The sequence below is a fragment of the Monodon monoceros genome, unplaced genomic scaffold (genome assembly GCF_005190385.1).
Source record: "Monodon monoceros isolate NGI ecotype Baffin Bay Population unplaced genomic scaffold, NGI_Narwhal_1 Super_Scaffold_18, whole genome shotgun sequence".
NCBI classification, from domain to species: domain Eukaryota; kingdom Metazoa; phylum Chordata; class Mammalia; order Artiodactyla; family Monodontidae; genus Monodon; species Monodon monoceros.
In genome coordinates, this window is record NW_021703774.1 from 37,331,640 (window position 1) to 37,351,836 (window position 20,197).

The following is a 20,197-nucleotide window of genomic DNA, read 5'->3' on the forward strand; positions in this document are numbered from 1 at the left end:
CTGGGGCTGGACTTCAGGTGACTTCCGCTCCCAAACCTGCAGCCCCAGGCCTGCAATTAACAAACGGGGGTGGAGAGGTCCGTGCGCTGCTGGGCGCAGGCACCGGGGCCCACGCGTGAGCGGGGGCTGGGGCTCCGCGGGCCGGCGCCAGGCGCTCCGGGTGCGGAGTGGCGGGCAGTCCTCCTGCGGGACCCCTCCAGCCGCGCGGCCTGCTCGCCACCGCTCCCGGGGCGCCGCCTGCTTGCGAGCCCGGCGGCCTGGAGCGGCGCGCGCGGGCACGGCGGCGGCGAGGACGCGCGCGGGGCTGGTTCTCTAACCGCCGCTCCCGGGGAAGAGGGCGGCTTCCCGGGAAGCCCGTCGCCGCCGCCGCCGCCGGCTCGGAGGTGCGGAGAGGGTTGTTGGGAACTCGGGGCGCGCGTGAGCGTCACCAACGCTGCCGCCACCCGGGACAGCCCGGAGGTTGGTAGCTGGTGATCGTAGCGGGTCCTCGGGAAGTTAGGTGTTGACTTTCTGCTTCGACTGACTCGGTTGAGAAAAAGAAACGCCCGATACGCTTTCTGTTTCCAATTCCCGTTCCTGCGTGCGCGCCCGAGGGCGGGGCAGAGGAGCCGAGACAAAGGCGGGGGGGCGCAGTGAGGGGGGCGTGCGCCCGGGTCAAGGCTGCGTTCCCCCCCGGCCGGCCGAGTCCGCTCACGCCCCTGCCAGCGTCCCCACTCCTTGGCTTCGTCCCCAGTTTCTGGCACTGTTGCTGGAAGTGTGGACGCCGGTCCCCTTGGCGATCTTAGAAGTGCGCCTGCCTGACTGCTGCGGCTCCAGTGACCCCCAAAGTTAGGGACTTTTGCTTTCTACTCTCCGGACTCAGTTTCCCTCTTTTCTTCTACCTGTGGCCTTTAGGTGGCATCAGTCTTGATGTGGAAGGGCCCTCCTCCTCTCAATCCCTACAAAGTGGGCGGGAGAGGTACTAGGATGGATAGCACTGGTGATAAGAAATGTGCTGCTTCATTGCTTCGTGGCTCTTGGATCAGGGCAGTCAGGCTAGCCAGTTGGTATCCTCGGTGGTTTACATTATATGGGGGTGTGACTCACTGTTTCTGTCCTTTTCTGATTTGTATTCCTCCTTCATTCATTCGCACAGCTAGGCGTTTACTTCCATGTGATAAGTGTTATGGGAACACAAGGAGAGGAGAGGGAAGGCTTTCCTGAGGAGGGGGTGGTTTTATACTGGAATTTGAAGAATAAGTATGATTTTTTTTTCCCTTTCATTCTTCATGTTCCACCTTTCCTATAATTTGTCTCCCTCCTTTCTCAGTGGCAGCCCCTAACTGTGATTAAGTGTTGGATGGGAACAGTCAGTTCTGACTTGAAAGATTCAGCTAATAGTGATGGGGACGGTGTGCTTGTCAGGTGCTTTAAATCCATTCTTTTTAAACCTTGCAATAACTGGGAAGGACACCTAGTGTTAGCCCTTTTCACAGCAGAAGAAAGGAATACTTAAATGCAAGAGCCACAGAAAGTAAGTGCTGGGATCGGGTCTTGCACTCCTCTTTCTGGGTCAAAGCCTATGCTTTATCTGCTGTTTACTTTGCCCCCTCCTTGGGAAGTAAGTTATATAGACTAACTTAGAGTGAAGGCCAAGTCTTTAGAGAGAGCAGTCATTTTTGTGGGTGGCTAGATGTTGGTGGGAACTCTGAAGGTAATGTCAGGGGCTAGCCAGGGTGGGCCTTACTCATCTGTGTGTCTTCTTCCAGGCCAGGGCCTGGCCAAAGGGAAGTGCTCCTTAACCGTTGCCTGCGAGTTCCATGGCTTGGGTGAGATCCTTGATTCTTTGTAGGGGTTCCTTACCCTTTTTTTGTGCCATGGACTTCTTTGGAGTCTGGGGAAGCCAATTTTTAAAAGGCATTTTAAAGTACGTAGAGTTGCAAATTATATTGAAACAGTGATCAAAATAGTGTAAAAACCCCAACATTTATAATAGTATTTTTTTTTCTTGATTAGTGCATTAAGTGACAAAATTCAGGGCTGCATCAGGTAAGTCTCAGAATTTCAAAGTAGTGATGCCCATGTAATGATGTTTTGCAGTATTTGCAACAGCTGCACTGTAGTATGACAGAATTTGTGACACTTATTGGTGACAGTCACCAGAAATGCTCTTACTAGTGTGATTTGCTCTTCGCACTTACAATCAAATGAAATCCTGAATTTCAGTTAGAGGTTCGTGAAAATACAGACATATGAGAAAAGATACTTAAGTTCATGGCCTCCTGAATTCTGCCTATGGACATCTTGTGGGTGGAGGGCTGGGTATCTAGGTTACAAACCCAGCTAGTGGTGGTTTTTCTTCCTCCACATTCGTGCTGGCCACCCTACAGCGTTACTAATGGCTGTTCCCTTCTCCTTCAGTTTGTGTCTCCTTTTCCGCAGGTGCACAGTTGTTTCTGGTGATAAAAGCTGTTGAGAGAGAATTGCTGGATTGTTTACATGCTCTACCTCTCGCTCCTTCTGTGCGTAATTCTACTGGAGAATATTCCAGTGATAGTGGATTTATTTGTGTCATATAATGCATGACCATCTTCCCTTCCCTCCTTCCAATGGTGTATGGTATTACCAGTGTCAGGGAAGAAAAAAGGAGTTATCACTACATATCCTACAGACATTTAAAAAAATCTTCAGGTGTTATTATGAACAATTTTATGGTAATACATTTGAAAATTCAGATGAAATGGACAAGTTTTTCAATAAAATACCTCATAAGACATAAGAACTAGAAAATCTGTATACTTCTATATCTATAAAGAAATTAAATATGTAATTAAAAATCTTTTCATAGCAGAATTTCCAGGTCTAGATGGTGTCACTAGTGCAATATTACAAACATTTTAAAAAATGAAAAAGAAGGAATACTCCCTGACTGCTTTTATAAGGCCAGCACAACCTTGTTACTAAAGCTTGATAAGGAGGTTACAAGAAACTATAGTCCAAACTCTCACAGAAAAGACGCAAAAGCCCTAAAATGGGTATTGGTAAATCAAATCTAGCGACCTATACTTATATTTATAGGATAGCAAACCATGACCAAGTTGGATTTATTCCAGGAATGTAAACTTTGTCTAACATTAGAAAATCAATAAATAATTTAACCACAGTTACAGAAAAAAGGAGAAAAACTACTTGATAAACTTCAACACCCATCTGTGATAAAAATTCTTTGCAAAGTAAAACATTATTGAGAGAATTTAAAGTTTTAAAATAATGAAGGTAAGTCATTGCTCTACAAATAAATGTGTGGATTCAGTATAATCCCAATCAAAATCCCAGCAGATTTTTTCCAAAAATAGTAAGCCAATTTTAACATATATTTGGAAATTCTAGAAAATCTAAGTAAAAGAACAAAATTGGAAAACTCAAGCTAATAGATAGTACTGTACGTAGTTTGTCAGCATGGTGTTGGCACAGTGCTAGACAGACCACGGAACTGAGTACAGAATCCATAAACAGGCTCACATGTATGAGGTCTCTTGATTTATGACATAAGTGGCACTGCAGTGCTCTGGAGAAAGGACAGCCTTTTCAGTAAATGATGCTGGGCCAACTGGATATTGCAAATGGACAAGATGAATTTTGATCATCTACCTCACCCCATACACAAAAATTAATCAAGGTACATCATACATCTAAATGTGAAATCTGAAACAAGAAAGCTTCTGGAAGAAAGCAAAGTCAAACACCTTTATGACAAAGGTTTATTGACTAGGACACAAAAAGCAGTAGTTATAAAGGAAAATATTGGTAAGAACTACTGTTCATCTAAAGATTCCATAAAGAGAGTGAAAAGGCAAGCTACAGAACGGGTGAAGGTATTTGTGATAGTTATATCCAATAAAGGACTCATACCCAGAATGTAGAAATAATTTTTACAAATCATTGAGAAAAAGCCCAGTAGAAAAACAGGCAAGTCACTTCCCCAAAAGATTTCCAGATTCCCAATAAACATATGAAAAAGTGGTTAACCTCATTAGTAATTAGGGAAATGCAAATTAAAACTACAATGGGATATCACTCTATAGTCAACAGAGTGGCTAAAAACAAAAAACAAACCAAAAAACCTGGCAATGCTGAGTATTTGTTAGGATATGGAAAACCTGAACTTCTCATACATTGCTGATTGTTATGCAAATTAGTGTAACTTTTGGAAATTGTTTTGCAGTATCATTTACTAAAGATGGACATACACATCCCCTATGACCTAGTTTACTGTTTAGTGTCTATCATTCTTTGATAAACACTAAGCAGTAAGACAGGTGTATTTGTACCGAAAGACATGTAAAAGTATATGCAGAGCAGTATTATTCCTTATAGCCCCAAGTTGGAAGCAACCCATGGGTTCATCCAGAGTAGAATGGACAAAAGCCTAAGTAAATTGCTTATACAATGGTATACTCCACAGTAATAAGAATGAACAAATTATTGCTTTATACACAACATGGATGAGCCTCACAAATATAAAGTGGGGCCAAAAGAAGGTAGACACAACAAGAGTAAGAGCTATGTGATTCCATGTTTTTTTTTTTTTTGAAGTCCGAAGATGGGCAAAACTAAATAAACTAGGGCGTTAGGAGTCAGGCTAGTGGTCACCTTTAGTGGAGTTATAAGGAAAGAACAGAAGGGGCATTCAGTTTTTTATCTGAGCAGTAATTCCTGGCATGAGTCTGCTTTTTGAAAGCCTTACATTTTTTTTTCTTTAAGCATACTTTAATACAAAGTTTACTTAAAATATATTATTAAAAAATTTGATTCACTCAAGATGCCCCTAATCTGGAGAGTGTAAGATGTGGTGGGCATGATTCTTGGTGATTAAACAGGCTTAAAATAGGTTGAGAATTTTCCGGGGAAAGGATACAATATCACACCAGTAGCTTTCCTGAACTAGGGGCTTATAAATCTGACTCCTTTTCTGCCAATCTTTAACAGCAGAGATCTGGCTTAAGGGCAGTTCATATAAAAGGACTTAAGAGTTATGTTTGATATTAAGATTGATATCAGTGTGAGACAGAAGCCAAAAAAAATGCTAAGTTGAGAACTGAATGCAAAATTTTTGTTTTCAGGTTTCATTTTCTTGCAATTTAAGTTTTTAAAGTTTATAACAATTAGATTAAAATATTCTGATGTTTTATATAAATCCCTTTAATTAGGCACTTTCCTTCCACTAGGCCATGAACTAATTGAGGGCAGGGGTAGCATATTAGTTTCTGTAACAAATGACCACAAACTTAGTGGCTTCAAACAACAGAAATTGATTACCTACAGTTCTGGGGATCAGAAGTCCACAATGGGGTGGCGGGGCTGCATTCCTTCTGGAGGCTTGGAGTGGTGGGGGGCGAGGCAGAGGAATGGTGTCTTTCTTCGTTGCTGCTGTTCTCTACCTCTACCATTCCTTTGTCCTCGGCCCCTTCCTCCATCCTCAAAGCGTTATCACTCTAACCTCTGCTTCCATCATCATATCTCCTTCTCTGTCTCTGACCCTCCTTCCTCCTTCTTCGAATGACCCTTGTGATTACATGGGCCCACGTAGATAATCAGGGATAATGTCCTCATCTCAAGATCTTTAACTTAATCACATCTGCAAAGGCCCTTTTCCATGTAAGGTAACATATTTACATGTTCAGGGAATAGGGCATGGACGTTTCTGGGGTAGCTGTATTTGGGGGATCCTACGGACGGAATCTTTATATTTTGCCTTCACAAATAGTGCAGTTCCTGATCTTCGGTAGGAGCTCACTGATATCTGTCGAATGCAGGAATGAGTCTAAGATTTCACTATTTGAAGTATAGCTTCGGAAGAAGAGAGACGATGGTCTTGTCCTACTCTTGCTCTGCCACAGCTGGAATTTTGGGCTCAGCTTTAGGTACCTATACTATAAAGAGACAACTGACAGAATGGGAAAGGGTCTGGGAAGCAAGCCACTGAAATGATTGAAGGAAGCATGGGAGTTTGTCCTGGAAGAGGGCTTGGGATGGAGCGGGTAGCATTAATTATCTCTAAATATTTGAAGGAGTATGATTGGCAGGAATAATTAAGCCTTTCAGTATACTTAATAGTAGCAGTAATATTAAACACAACAAGAATGAGCATTTTAGATCTTATTATGGCCAAGGTAATATTCTATCTCTTTGTAAACCCGTTTAATCCTCACAGCAACTCTCTGAGGGTTACTGTTATCTCTGTTTCATAAGTAAGGACATTGAGGCACAGTGAGGTCATGCAACTTGTGCTGGGTCACACAGCTAGAAAGTAGCAAAGCTGGGATTCAGCCTTTGGCATTCTGACTCCAGAGCCATCCTCTAAACTATCATACTATCTGGCCTCCGTGCTTTTAGTTCCTGCAGGTACAATAGGACTAGTAGCAGAACGTTTTTTAGAAATAGAGGGGCAGATTTTGTCTCAGTTGAAGAAAAAAAAAGATGATAACAATAAGAACTTCCTAGAAACAGAGTTTCCCTGCCTTGCAGTGTTGCTGGAAGTGGTCGGGTAGGTTATTGTAAAAGGAATTCCCAGACTGGCTGGAGATTAGACCAGATGACAATATTGATTTTGAAATTTTGATTTGAGAACGTAATTCTTTAAAATATACATCTCTCTCAACCTTTGTGACATTTTATGTAATAAAGACCTACTGTGAGATGTAGTTTTTCCACTAACTTTCCAGATTTTATTTATTAGGAGTTCTAACATACTGGTATGGTAAGCTACGTCCCCGCCCCTTTTTTAGGTGCCATTGCTGTTCCTCCAGTAAAGAGATGGAAGCTGTTCTCTCTTCCCCCTTGAATCTGGGCTGGGCTCTTGACCAATAAAATGTTCTTTGAATTCTGGAACCTGGTCCTTAAGAGACCTTGCACCTCTTGCCTTTGTTCTTTTAAGACCCTGAAGCCACCGTGCTATGAAGGGTCCAGCCTATGGAGGATGAGTACCCACATGGAGGAGAAATAAGGCACCTAGGTGACAGCTGGCACAAAATGCCAGACATGTGGGTGAGATCATGTTGTCCTCCCCAGTTTCCTTGAGCCATGCAGTGACTTAGTCATATGAGTGATGCCAGATGAGATCAGCAGAAGAACTGCCCAGATTGCCATCCCATAGAATCACGAGAGAGAATAGATCTTGTTATTTTAAGCCACTGTGTTTCGGGATGGTTTATTGCACAGTGATACATAACATTTGGTGCATATTTAGAAGTAGTGATGTGTATTTTTAAATATTCTGTAATTAGACTTTTGCCCAGCCCAATGGACCTCGTCAATCTAGCTGATCACTCCAGTGCATTGGTGAAGGCTTTCTGGGTGTGGAAAAGCGTTTCTCTGTAGTATCATGTGGGTAGAAGAGTAAGACTCTTTGTAAGACTCTTAAGCAGGGTTTGGAGAACACTGTACTGTGAGAAGACACGATGAATCTGGGTCTGGTTTTCCTGGTGAAAGTCATGTAATTTATATTCTGCAAAATAGGTTTCATCAAATTCTACCTGGAAAAGAGCAAAAGCCTCCTAACATCTTTTCCAGATGTGCTAGAATATTGCTCTACTATTATATTTTCTTTTCTTCAAAGCCATTGTCATTTCAGTGGGCATGAGTTCCTTTTACTTTATTACTCTGTGGTTTCCAGAGTGCTCATTTGTTCCTAAATTTAGAACTATTTCCATTTTAGTCAGCCCTTACCTCTATATAACTCCTGACTTTCCCCTCTTATTTCTGAGGTAAATTGGTTTGGTTTAGTTTGTCTTCTTCAGTAAATCTTCTAAGGAACATACGAGTTAGATGTTTCATGTGTATTTTGAGTACATCTAGTTGATTTTCTTCCTGGGGTGTATCTACGTTATACATAACTTTAAATTCTTTTGCATGTATATAGCTTATATTATCTTCTAGCTTTCCCAATGAATTGATTTTGTCATAGATGTTGAAAAAATGAATCCTGTGAACTCTGTAAGAATAGGGAGGTGGGTGAGAGAAGGCTCTGGAATTAGACTTGATGAGTATGAATCTAAGCTCCGCTGCTTACTAGCTGTGTGATTTGGGGCAGGTTTCTTGATCCTTCTGGGCTTTGGTTATCTTTTGTGTTAGATGAGGATACCAGAAGTACCAACCTCAAAGAGTTGTTATGGAGATTAAATGAAAGAATGCTTGTAAAGTGCTTTCTCAGCATAGGTAATCTGTAAATACTCCTTATTGTAGTACAGCTGTTGCTAAACGCTGGGAAAACTCAGAGAAAAATTTCAGTTTAGTTAGTTGGGAGTGATGATGGTGATGGCACTGGAGATTGTTAGCTTCATGCTGCAGGTGCCGTTTTAAAGTCCTCTGGTGCGTGGGAGTATTTGGTGATAGCCCCTTTAGCGCTAAATATCAAGGGTGAGGAGCAGAAAAGAATTTAAAGTGGGAGTGTTGGAATCCATGTGTTGTATTTATCAACAATAAAGATAAAAGACTTTTGTGTGTGTGTGTGAGTGGTACGCGGGCCTTACTGTTGTGGCCTCTCCCGTTGCGGAGCACAGGCTCCGGACGCGCAGGCTCCCGATGCGGACCGGGGCACGAACCCGTGTCCCTTACGTCGGCAGGCAGACTCTCAACCACTGCGCCACCAGGGAAGCCCAGATAAAAGACTTTTGAAAAGATATTAGAAGTTACTGGGGAAAAGCATCTTACAGAAGTTATGTGTACACTTCAGGCTCTGGCATAGTGAGCTATACTTTTCTGCCAAGAGTAAAGAACAGGATTTCTGCCTGGGAGAGTGGAAGTTGAGAACTTGGGTTCTCTTTTTTGCTCCATTGCTGGCTTCTCCGGATCCTTGGGCAGATCATGTCTTTTCTCTGAGCAAGATTCTGATTCCTGAAAAAAGAGCTAACAGTTAGCCCTCCTGGTGAGAATGAGTGGATGGCATCTTTGAAAGCAGGTGGAGTGTTAAATTACAATGTGAATGCAAAGGTACGTTGCTTCAGTATAGAAAAATCCCTCTAAGCTGAGGAATTCTTGCCATTTTCCAGGTAAGATTTTATTATGTGGGCCGCTTGAGTTCTACAGTTCCCAGATAAATATAATACTTTTTGGAAATACCCAGCTTGGGGCTCTTGTACCCAGTATGGGGGTAGAGAAATCTTGTTCCTCCAGTTTGACTTCTTTCCCCTAATCCCAGGGAAAGCTCTGCTATGATTTTCTTCTAAGACCTAATCTTAAATGCATTTTCTCTCTGTCTTCACTTTGTGCCCGTTTCTCACCTTCATCAATAATATTCAGCTTTGAGACACTGTAGTCTTGACAGCTTTGGAGATGCTATTTTATGTCTTTTACTTTCCTCTCCCCCGCCCCGCCCCCCCCATGCCTCCTGGACTAACTTGGTGCCAGGTGCAACTTAATTTTCCCTCCTCTCTGTTGCTTGGTTCTAGCACTTTCTCTCCACTTCCCACCGAGAGCCTGAATCGCTGACCTCCCTGCCTTTAGTCTCTACTGCTATGTCAAGGGGCTTCTTCCTGAAGCTTCATGAAAAAAATTAAATGTGCTGGCTCACAAGCCTGAGGTTTCTTCAGGTAATCAGATCCGAGCCTGTCATCATATATGTTTAAAACCCTCCGCCACTTGGCTCCTAAACTGTCCCCATTTTTTAAAAAATTTATTTATTTATTTTTGGCTGCATTGGATCCTCGTTGCTGCGTGCGGGCCCCCTCCAGTTGCGGCGAGCGGGGGCCACTCCTCGCCGTGGCGCACGGGCCTCTCACTCCGGTGGTCTCTCCTGTTGTGGAGCATGGGCCCCAGGCGCACAGGCTTCAGCAGTTGTGGCACGTGGGCTCAGCAGTTGTGGCTCGCGGGCTCTAGAGCGCAGACTCAGCAATTGTGGCACACGGGCTTAGCTGCTCCACGGCACGCGGGATCTTCCCGGGCCAGGGCCCGAACCCGTGTCCCCTGCATTGACAGGCGGACTCCCAACCACTGTGCCACCAGGGAAGCCCTGTCCCCATTTTTTTCTTCCTCACAGTTCTGACCAGTATTCCCACCAAAGTGGAAGTGTTCTCAGACACATCTTCACCATCAGACATCCCAGCAACCCGCCTTAGCTCTCACATATCAGCACTATAACCTCCTTTATATAGATCGATCAGGTAGTCTCCTACTTAAAAACAGGCTGTGTTGCTGTAGATTGGCTGTTTCCTATAGAAGTCATGTTATAAATGGTGACGAGTTTCTAGGCTATCGAATGGATGCCCACTTAGCTGATAATGTTGCTGCAGGACTGAATCTTATGCATGAAAAACAGAAAGGAGGCATTACTTACACATTTGAGTAAGGGCTTCTTTGATTTCATCGTGGTAGCTTATGCCTAAAGAAGAACATAAGCATGTTTAGAAAATGAGACATGGAAACTTGAGAATTCTCTGAGAGAGTTTTTAGGAACGTTTATGGGTTTGGACATTAAAAAAAAAAAAGTTCTAGTTACATTCCCAAAGGTACAGCTTTGTGTTGTGTCATTGAATCCTTTAAAACGTATCTACTCTGATTGGCTCTCTGAGTGCACAGCTGAAATGAACAGGGAGGGGGGAGAAACACTGGGGAGAGGAATTTTCTTGAGATAAGTGGACAAGAGTTGAAAAGAAGTATTAAGGAAGAAAGATCTGTTAAGAAGGACAGGTGGGTGTCTGTGTGGTGGTGGTGTTTTGAGGTCACATTCCTGGGATTGTGAATGATGAGGCAAGAAAAGTGAGGACTGTATATAATTCCTTTGGGGCTAAGAGGTGGTGAGAAGAGACAGTGGTCAGAAAGCTCTCCAGGTGGCTCCCAAGGACAGTTTGTTAGCTGTCTGGGGTGGCCTTGGGTCGAATGTGGGGAGAGGATGGGGATGAGAAACTGGAGAGAATTCTGGGGATGCCGATCAGCTGAAGAAGGCCCAGCAGCAGGTAGGATGCTCACCCCCTCTCCCCATGGAAGGTCAGTTAGCTGTCATCAATTCTGAAAGGAAACCAGGGCTCTGGCTAGGTGAGCTCCTGATGAGTTAAATTCACTAACTGGTCCTGCTGGACAGATCTTAGCTAATGTTTATTGAGTGCTTGCACTGTGCCAGGCCCTGGGTAAATATTTTACATTTAATCCATTCAATAACTCTATGAGGAAACGTATCTGGAAAGTTGTGATCCACTTAAATTCCTCAGCCAGTCAGCGGCGGAGCCCGGTCTCCCCTAGGTCTGCATCTCTCCCTGATGCATCTCTCCCTGATGCATCTCTCCCCTAGGTCTGCATCTCTCCCTGATGCATCTCTCCCTGATACGCTGTCAGTAGGAGGCTATTTGGTCCAGTCCCCAAATTTTAAATATGAGGACACAGCCCTGCTGCTTTGTTGTTTATTACTATGTATCTTTGTGTATATGTCTGCAAAACATATACACTGTAGCTAAGCGCAGCATCAAAAAGGAAAATGTTATAAGGCTGAGTTTTCTAGTTTCCTGACAGTTAAATCACTAATTCAGGGGAACTGTCCTAGGAGAATGTCCCTGAAAAGTTTCAAAAGAGCAGGGCTTCAGGAACTTTGATTTAATCTCCAAGATTATTTATGTTCAAATTTAGTAGCATTTGAAGAGGGGTTCAGCTCTTTGCTAATTGAGGAAGTCATTCAATATAGTAATACCAACATCCTTGGAAAGGAGAGACAATACGAAACCCAGAGGTTGAAATTCACTTCCCACTAAATTGAAAATTACTATATTCCTACAAAGTTCCAGAAAGAAATCTTAACATATTCTAGGAGATGCCAGATATTTAAAAATAAAGTGTGACTAGAAATGTATGAAGTTAGAAGTGGCTCTGAAAAGTAGTAGGGGAACCTGAGAAGGTGTTGTTGGAGTACTAGGGCTTAGAGAGCTTGGGATTGAGAGCATGAGTGGCTGCTCTTGCAGCTGTCCATGTAGGTCAGATGGTTATGATGTTCCTGTGAACCTCCAACAAGACAAATGTTATTCTCTGTCCTGCAACTTTTTGTCTCTATATGAACGAAAAAGTATTATACCATTAAAGGTCAGAGCCTTGAGAATGGGCTCTCCTGTATGTTTCAGGCAATACTTTTAACTTGTAGCAAATGCAATAGAATACAAAGGTTAAAAGTTAAACAAAACAGATCCAACATGGAGTCAGATTTGTTCTTCCCTATTACAAAAGCTAAAGTTTATATCCCTTCCTGCTGCGTCTCCCTGTAGCCTGAAGAAAGGAGTTTGTGTGTGGCAGATTCCGAGCCAGACCCTAAGGACAAGTAACCCTGTGAACTGGCAGTAATGGGGCTGGTGGCTGTACCTGAGCAGTGGGGTGAGGACCCAATGGTCCCAAGACCTGGATTTGAGCCCTGGCTCAGTTGTTTCTGATTGTGTGACCTCACCGCGCTTCACATTCCTCATCTGTAAATGCCTACCTCCCTTGCTCCACCTACTTCACCTGGCTGTTGTGAAGGTAAAACGAGCTCATGTGTGAATTCTGATTTTTGGCGTTACTGTCACATATTAGAAATGCTTGCTTGGGGCTTAAAATTTTGCTCTTGTTTTAATTTGACATCCACAATGAGACCTATCTGAGAGGTTTAAGTAAAGCAATGAGGGCCATAAAAGGGTTTACATTTAGTTAGCTCTTTGTTATTTGGGAACTGATCATTTAATTTACAGCATTTTAGGACTTTCTGTTACCTGCTTTATTACTTAGAATATAGACATGGCAGCCATAACAGAGAGATCGAGAACAGCACAGGCTTAAATATCCTGGGGGTGCATTTCTCTTTCATGTAATGGTCCAGATATAAGAGGTTCAGGGCAGTTTTGGGGGTGGGGCTGAGGTGGGGCGGTACATGCAGTCAGGGGCCGAGGCGCCTCTGTCTTGTTTTTCTATGTGGCTTTTACCTCTTGGTCCAAAGGTGGCTGTTCCAACTCCACCCAGCAGGAAGGGGATGACCACAGCCTCAGAGCCAGAACTATTCAAATGTCCACACTTGGATACACTGTAGAGTTGAGCTCAGCATCCATGTGTTCAGATAGAAATTCAATTACTGTGTAAGAAGGGAGCTTGCATATACAGGGTGGGCAACTAGCAGGCTATTAACTTCTGTTTAAGAAGTGCCCAGAAGATGGAAGACAGAGTGGCTTTATTAATCCATTCTTATAAACAACTGTGGGATGACATTTGAAGGGGAGAACAAGGAGGTTAATGCTGTTGGCTTAGAAGAGGTTTGGAGATGATTCGTGCTTTTCTTTTATTCAGGCTTTTGAATAGTAATTTATTATTTATTCATGGAGCATTTAGTAGTCCTTTCCTGCTACATTCCACGTCCTGTGCTAGCTGCTGGGACTCAGAGATCATGGTCCCTACTCTCTAAAGGTCCACAGGAGGAGACAGGTGTGGCAGGTAATGAGAACAGAAGTGTCTGGTGTACAGTGTGATGGGAGACAGATGGGGGGCTGTGGGAACTCATAGGGAAAGACCTGCCCACCCTGGGCAGGCAGGGTGTGTGTGTGTGTGTGTGTGTGTGTGTGTGTGTGTGATGCAGGTGGGATAAGGTCATGGCAGGAGGAGGTGTGATAGGATGAGGGTTATGTCTGTATCCCCTTGAGTAGTGATGGGTCCCTGGGAGAACAAGTAAGATTCTGTCCTCTAGTGTCATGTTTATGGTTTAATGTTTTTATTTCTGTTTCTCTTCCTAGAAACTCTCAGCGTGGGCCACGGGACCCTTTGTCACAAGGAGCAATGCTGCCCCGATGGGAACTGTCTTTTTACCTGTTTGCTTCCCTAGGCTTCCACTTCTATTCTTTCTATGAAGTTTACAAAGTCTCCAGAGGTAAGGCGCCAACTTTTCTAAACTTGTATCAAGAAAGAAAGATGGAGGAGGGAGTGCTCAGAGGTGGAAGATTCAGGAAGGTAGCCTCATGGGCTCAGGGTACTTGAGCCCTGCTTTGTTTTCCTCCTGTCTTGGACAGTTTGAATCAATGACCTGAGTCGTGGAGTTTTCCACCCTAATCCTGGATCTTTTAGGAGATCCTGTGGCTGGTCTTCTGTAATAAGAAGGTTTGATTCAATGGCTACTGAAGGCCATGGAGATGATTTGCATTCATAATTAGCAGTAATCTCTTTAACTTCTCTCTCGCCATTACTCCCCTCAGACACATGGAGGCCCGGACTGTTTACTCTTCTTGTTCTGCTGTCCACAGTGCTTTTGTGCACATGTTGAAGAGGACTCATTACCAAGTCCTCATGCCAGCCCATGGGAAGGGGCATGGGAACCCTCCTTTCCTTTAAGGGCAGCTTGGAACAAACATTGCCCTGTCACTTCTGCTCACACCAGTTGGCCAGCACTGAGTTCCCTGGCCACAGCTGGAAGGCTGGGAAATCTTGTCGTTAGCTTGGTGGCCGTGTGCTACATACAACTTCCCATACTGGGGAAGAATGGAAGAAAGAATTTTGGAGGGTCCATGAGTGATATCTTCCGTAGTCAGGGACAGTTTCCTAGAGGTGATGGTGAGCCTTGTTTTAAGGAAGAACAGAAGTCAGCCAAGTAGAGAAAGGGGCAGAGGCTCTGTGGACAGAGATGTGTTTGCAGGCAAATGGACCAGCATGTGCAATGCCTTTGGGGTGTGAGAAAACACAGCATGACCTGGGAACCCCAAACCACTTAGGAGGGCTGGAGTGTAGTGCGTGGAGGGAGAGTGGTAAGAGTTGAGCTTAGATCAAAGAGTGAGATAGATTGTGAATGACGTTGTGTATTCATTTGGCCGAGGAGTCTGGACTTTATCTTGAAGGCAGGGGAGTTTGCTGAAAGTAATTGTGGTCACTTAAAATGGCAAAGGTAGGTTTTGGGAAGCACAGTTAACAGTGCTGTGCCCCCAGCAGCTGCCTCGCTGTGGATCACTGGGATTGATTTGCGTCACTGGGATCAGCTTTGCCCGCATTCTACATATGTCCCACTCAAAGCCATGGGAGAGACTGACCATCTAAAGTAGATGAAGGGGGCTTCCCTGGTGGCGCAGTGGTTGAGAGTCTTCCTGCCGATGCAGGGGACACGAGTTCGTGCTCCGGTCAGGGAAGATCCCACATGCCGTGGTATGGCTGGGCCCATGAGCCATGGCCGCTGAGCCTGTGCATCCGGAGCCTGTGCTCTGCAATGGGAGAGGCCACAACAGTGAGAGGCCCGCGTACCGCAAAAAAAAAAATAAATAAATAAAGTAGATGAAGACTGTTTGGTCAAGGCTGTCCAAGTAGCTGCATTCCCTGGCTGGAGCCTCTGAGCTCTCAGGGCCCATGTGCAAGGAACTCACCTGGTCTTTGTCAGGCACCATGTTAGGTACTTTATGTACCCTGTCTCATTCTATCTTTAGAGCAGCCCTGTGAGATAGTGTGTTACTTAGAAGATAGGCTTGGCTGCAGAAACATAGCCTCCAGAATAACTGTGGTCAGGGCTGGTATGGTGTCTGCATAGCATCCATGACCCTGGCTCCTTCTACTATGCTCATCTGCCATCCTTGGCATATGGTTCCACCTCATGACGTGAGGTGGCTGCTCCAACTCCAGCTGCCATGTTCGCTTTTTTCCCAGCAGGAAGCAGGCAAGGGAAGGGGGAGGGTAGGCCCTCTCTTTTTTTAGAGCATAACCTTGAAAGTTGCTTATATCGTATTCTTTCATGTGCTGTTCGTTAGAACCTAGTCCGTGGCCATATCAACTATGAGGGAAACTAGTAAATGTAATCTTTGGTTGGGAGGCCATCGTTTTCCCAGCTAAACCAAAGGGTTTTATTATAGAGGAAGAAAGAAAGAATGGGTGTTAGCAGTTAATCATCAGTCTTTTCCATAAAATGGGTGCGATTTTTGTCCATTGTTACCTAACAAGCCATCCTGAAGCTTTGTGATTTAAAACAAGTACCGCCATTTATTGTCTCTCACTGCTCTGCGAGGTTCTTTTCCTTTTACGTGGGCTGTTCTTTTAAGAGCAGTTTTAGGTTCACAGCGATATTGAGCAGGAAATACAAAGAGCTTCTATGCACTCAGTGCCCCCTGGCAAGCACAGCCTCCCTGACTATAGCATCCTGCGCCAGAGTTGATACAGTTTGTTACAATTGACAAACCTGTATTGATTTATCATTATCATCCAAAGTCCACAGTTTATAGTAGGGTGCATTCTTGGTGGTGTTCATTCTGTGAGTTTTGAGAAGGATAAATTACATGTACCCATCATAGTATCATCCAGAGTAGCTTCACTGCCCTAAAAATCCTTTGTGCTCTGTCTGTTCATCCCTCCCTTCCCTTTAACCACTGGCAACCCCTTATCTTTTTACCATCTCCATAGTTTTACCTATTTCAGTTTTTAAAAAAAAATTTTTTTTTTTTTGGCCGCACTGCACAGCCTGTGGGATCCTAGTTCCCTGACCAAGGATCGAATCTGGACCCCCTGCAGTGGAAGTGCAGAGTCCTAACCACTGGACCACCAGGGAATTCCCAGTTTTATCTATTTCAAAGTATCATATAGTTGGAATCATACAGTATGTAGCCTTTTCACATTAGTTTCTTTCACTTAATATGCATTTAATGTTCCTCCATGACTTTTCATGGCTTGGTGGCTTATTTCTTTTTAGTGATGAACAGTATTCCATTGTCTGAATGTACCACAGTTTATTCATTCACTTACTTAAAGGCATCTTGGTTGTCTCCAAGTTTTGGCAATTATGAATAAAGCTGCTATAAACATCCATGTGAAGGTTTTTGTAAGGACATATGTTCTCAGCTCTTTTGGGTAAATACCAAGGAGCAATGGCTGAATTGTATGTTAAGAGTATGTTTATTTTTATAAACAGCTTTCTTCCAAAGAGTTGCCAGTTTTCTTCCAAAGAGGCTGTATCATTTTGCACTTCCGCCAGCAATGGGTTCCTGTTGCTCCACATCCTTGTTGTCAGCATTTGGTGTTGTCAGTGTTTTAGATTTTGGCCATTCTAATAGGTGTGTAGTGGTATCTTGTTATTGTTTTAATTTGCATTTCCCTGATGTATATTGTGGAGCATATTTTCATATGTTTATTTGCCATCTACATGCTTTGATGAACTGTCAGGTGAGGACTTTTGCCCATTTTAAAATCAGATTGTTCATTTTCTCACTGTTGATTTTCAACAGTTTTTGGTATCTTTTAGATAATAATCCTTTATAAGATATGTTTTTGCAAATATTTTCTCCCAATCTGTGGCTAGTCTTCTCATTCCCTTTACAGTGTCTTTCATGGAGCAAAACTTTTTAATTTTAACACAGGCAGCTTATCAATTTTTTCTTTCATGGATTATGCCTTTGGTGTTGTATCTAAAAAGTCATTGCCACGTCCAAGGTCATCTAGATTTTCTCTGATGTTATCTTCCAGGAGTTTTATAGTTTAGCATTTTACATTGAGATCTATGATGTCCATTTGTGAGGGGTGTAGAGTCTGTGTCTGGATTCATTTTTTTTTGCATGCGGATGTCCATTTGTTTCAGCACCTTTTGTTGAAGAGGCTCTCTTTGCTCCACTCTATTACCTTTGCTTGTTTGTCAGAGATTGGTTGTGTATATTTATGTGGGTCTATTTCTGGGCTGTCTATTCTGTTGCATGGATCTCTTTGCCTGTTCTTTTACCCATACCACACCGTCTTGCATACCATAGCTTTTTAGTAAGTCTTGAAGTTGGATAGTACTGGTTGTCTGACTTTGTTTTTCTCCTTCAATATTGTGTTGTCTGTTCTGGGTCTTTTGCCTCTCCATATAAACTCTAGAATCAGTTTGTTGATATATACAAAATAACTTGCTGGGATTTTGATTTGGGTTGCATTGAATATATAGATCAAGTATGGAAGAAATGATATCTTGACAATATTGAGTCTTTCCATGAGCATGGAATATATCTCCATTTATTTAGTTCTTCTTTGATTTCTTTAATCAGAGTTTTGTTGTTTTCCTCATATATAACATGCATATTTTGTTAGATTTATACCTAAATATTTCATTTTGGGGGGTGCTGTTGTTTTTAATTTCAAATTCTACTTGTTCATTGCTGATATATATATTTGTTTATTTATTTTTTGGCTGTGTTGGGTCTTCATTGCTGCATGCAGGCTTTCTCTAGTTGCAGCAAGTGGGGGCTACTCTTCGTTGTGGTGTGCGGGCTTCTCATTGTGGCGGCTTTTCTTGTTGCAGAGCATGGGCTCTAGGTGCGCAGGCTTCAGTAGTTGTAGCACATGGGCTCAGTAGTTGTGGCTGGTGGGCTGTAGAGCACAGGTTCAGTGGTTGTGGCACACGGGCTTAGTTGCTCCGTGGTATGTGGGATGTTCCTGGACCAGGGCTCGAACCCATGTCCCCTGCATTGGCAGGCAGATTCTTAACCACTGTGCCATCAGGGAAGCCCCATTGCTGATATATAGTAAAGCGACTGACCTTTATATATTAACCTTGTTTCCTGCAACCTTGCCATAATTGCTTATTAATTCCAGGAGTTATTAATAATTAATTAAATTATAATATTAATAATTAATAATTAATTAAAACTCCAGTACAGTGTCGAGAAGGAGTGATGAGAAGGAACATCCTTACCTTTTTCCTGATCTGAGCAGGAAAGCTTCTAGTTACTCACCATTAAGGATGATGTTAGCTGTAGGTTTTTGTGGGTGTTCTTTACTCAGTTGAGGAGGGTCCTCTCTATTTCTAGTTTACTGGGAGTTTTGAATCATAAATGGGTGTTGGATTTTTTCAAATGCTTTTTGTGCATCTACTGATATGATCATGTAATTCTTCTTTAGCCTGTTGTTTTGATGGATTACATTGATCGAGTTTCATGTTCTGTGAGACTTTGTTTTTAATAAATCTGGATTGGACTTAGCTGGGCAGTTCTTCTGCTTTGTGTGTTGTTGCTGGGTTGCAATTATCTGGTGGCTCAGCTAGGCTGAAACGTCCAAGATGGCTGACTCACATGACTGGTTATCAGCCAAGAGCTCAGCTGGAGGCTGTCAACTGGAATGCTGTGGCTCTCTGTATGTGGTTCTCCACATGGCTTTGAAGAAGGAGTATTGCATGTGTGTAAAACCAGAAGCTGCAGATCTCTTAAAGCCCAATCTGGGAAGTTGAGTAGGTCACTTCTGCCTCACTTATTGGTCAAAACAAATCATAGGGCCAGTCCAGATTCAAGGGGAGGAAGGACTATGGCTTTTTATGGCTGGAGCAGTGCACATAGACACGGAGACAAGGAATTGATGGTGACCATCTTTGGAGTCTCTCTACCACAATGGGTGTTATACTTCTTTACCCAGATGGGGATACTGAGGTTGAAAAATATAACTTGTCCAAGGCCACACATCTAATAAATAATGGAACAGGTTTGTCCAACTCTAGACCCAATATTTTATTCTATTCTGCCACTCGTATTTATTGATAATTTAATTTCCTAAAGCAGCTTGCTTTATAGGAGAAGCCCTTTTATCCATTATACTGTAAAAGTTCAAACCTTAAAATTTTATCCCACTGGAACAAAATTTTTCCTTCTTATGTGGTGAAAGCTACTGGGATGGAGGTGGGAGGGGATCCTTCTGTGGAGAATACAGAACTTTTCTGCATCTCAGTTGATCCAGCGGCTGTCATCCTGTTTGATTTATTACTGACCACACCCTAGCCTGGAGCTTCTTTTATCCTTCAGGCTTTTTCTCTTAATATCATTACCAAAGTGGCCACTCCCAAGAAGTGTCTTATTTCTCTCTTCCTTTTTCCATTCAGCTCATGGAAGCCAGATCCCCCTGCCTTGCCAAAGTGTGTTTAACGCAATGTTGAGTTTTTTTGACTCCACGTCTTACTATCTAATTCAGGAAAAAGTGCCACTTAACCCAATTATGGAAGTAGATCCACTGGGAAAACTGTCTCTTCTGTGAACTTTTTTGGGTGTTTGTTTCTGGAGCAAATATAGGGCCTAGAACATACTAGAGGCTCAGAACTTATTTGTTAAGGGGAATGCCACGGGTGGGCACTTACACGGCTGCTTCCTCTGGGCACAGAGCAGGCATCTCGTTCACTGCTCTCTTCCCCATCAGCAGTAGCAGGGTGGTCTGACCATTAGGGACAGCAGACTGATTATAACAGCCCTAGTCACAAGGGATCTCTTGGTAAATCCACAGCAAGGATTGAACAGAACAGCCCTTCTTCCACTCA

At 43.3% G+C, this 20,197-nt stretch overlaps 1 protein-coding gene across 3 annotated transcripts in view; it reads left to right on the forward strand.

The window, feature by feature from the left end:
* Positions 1 to 330: 330 nt before the first annotated feature.
* The window catches only part of HHAT (hedgehog acyltransferase), a 363,625-nt gene continuing 343,758 nt past the window's right edge, over positions 331 to 20,197 (forward strand). For 2 of the 3 annotated variants that reach the window (XM_029230718.1, XM_029230716.1), the window contains exons 1-2: positions 331 to 383; positions 13,707 to 13,840. In XM_029230718.1, coding sequence (XP_029086551.1) covers positions 13,750 to 13,840 — 91 coding nt within the window. In that variant the 5' untranslated portion in view covers positions 331 to 383; positions 13,707 to 13,749. Of the gene's footprint in view, positions 384 to 13,318; positions 13,411 to 13,706; positions 13,841 to 20,197 lie in introns of those variants that run through there. The other variant, XM_029230717.1, reaches the window with a different exon arrangement.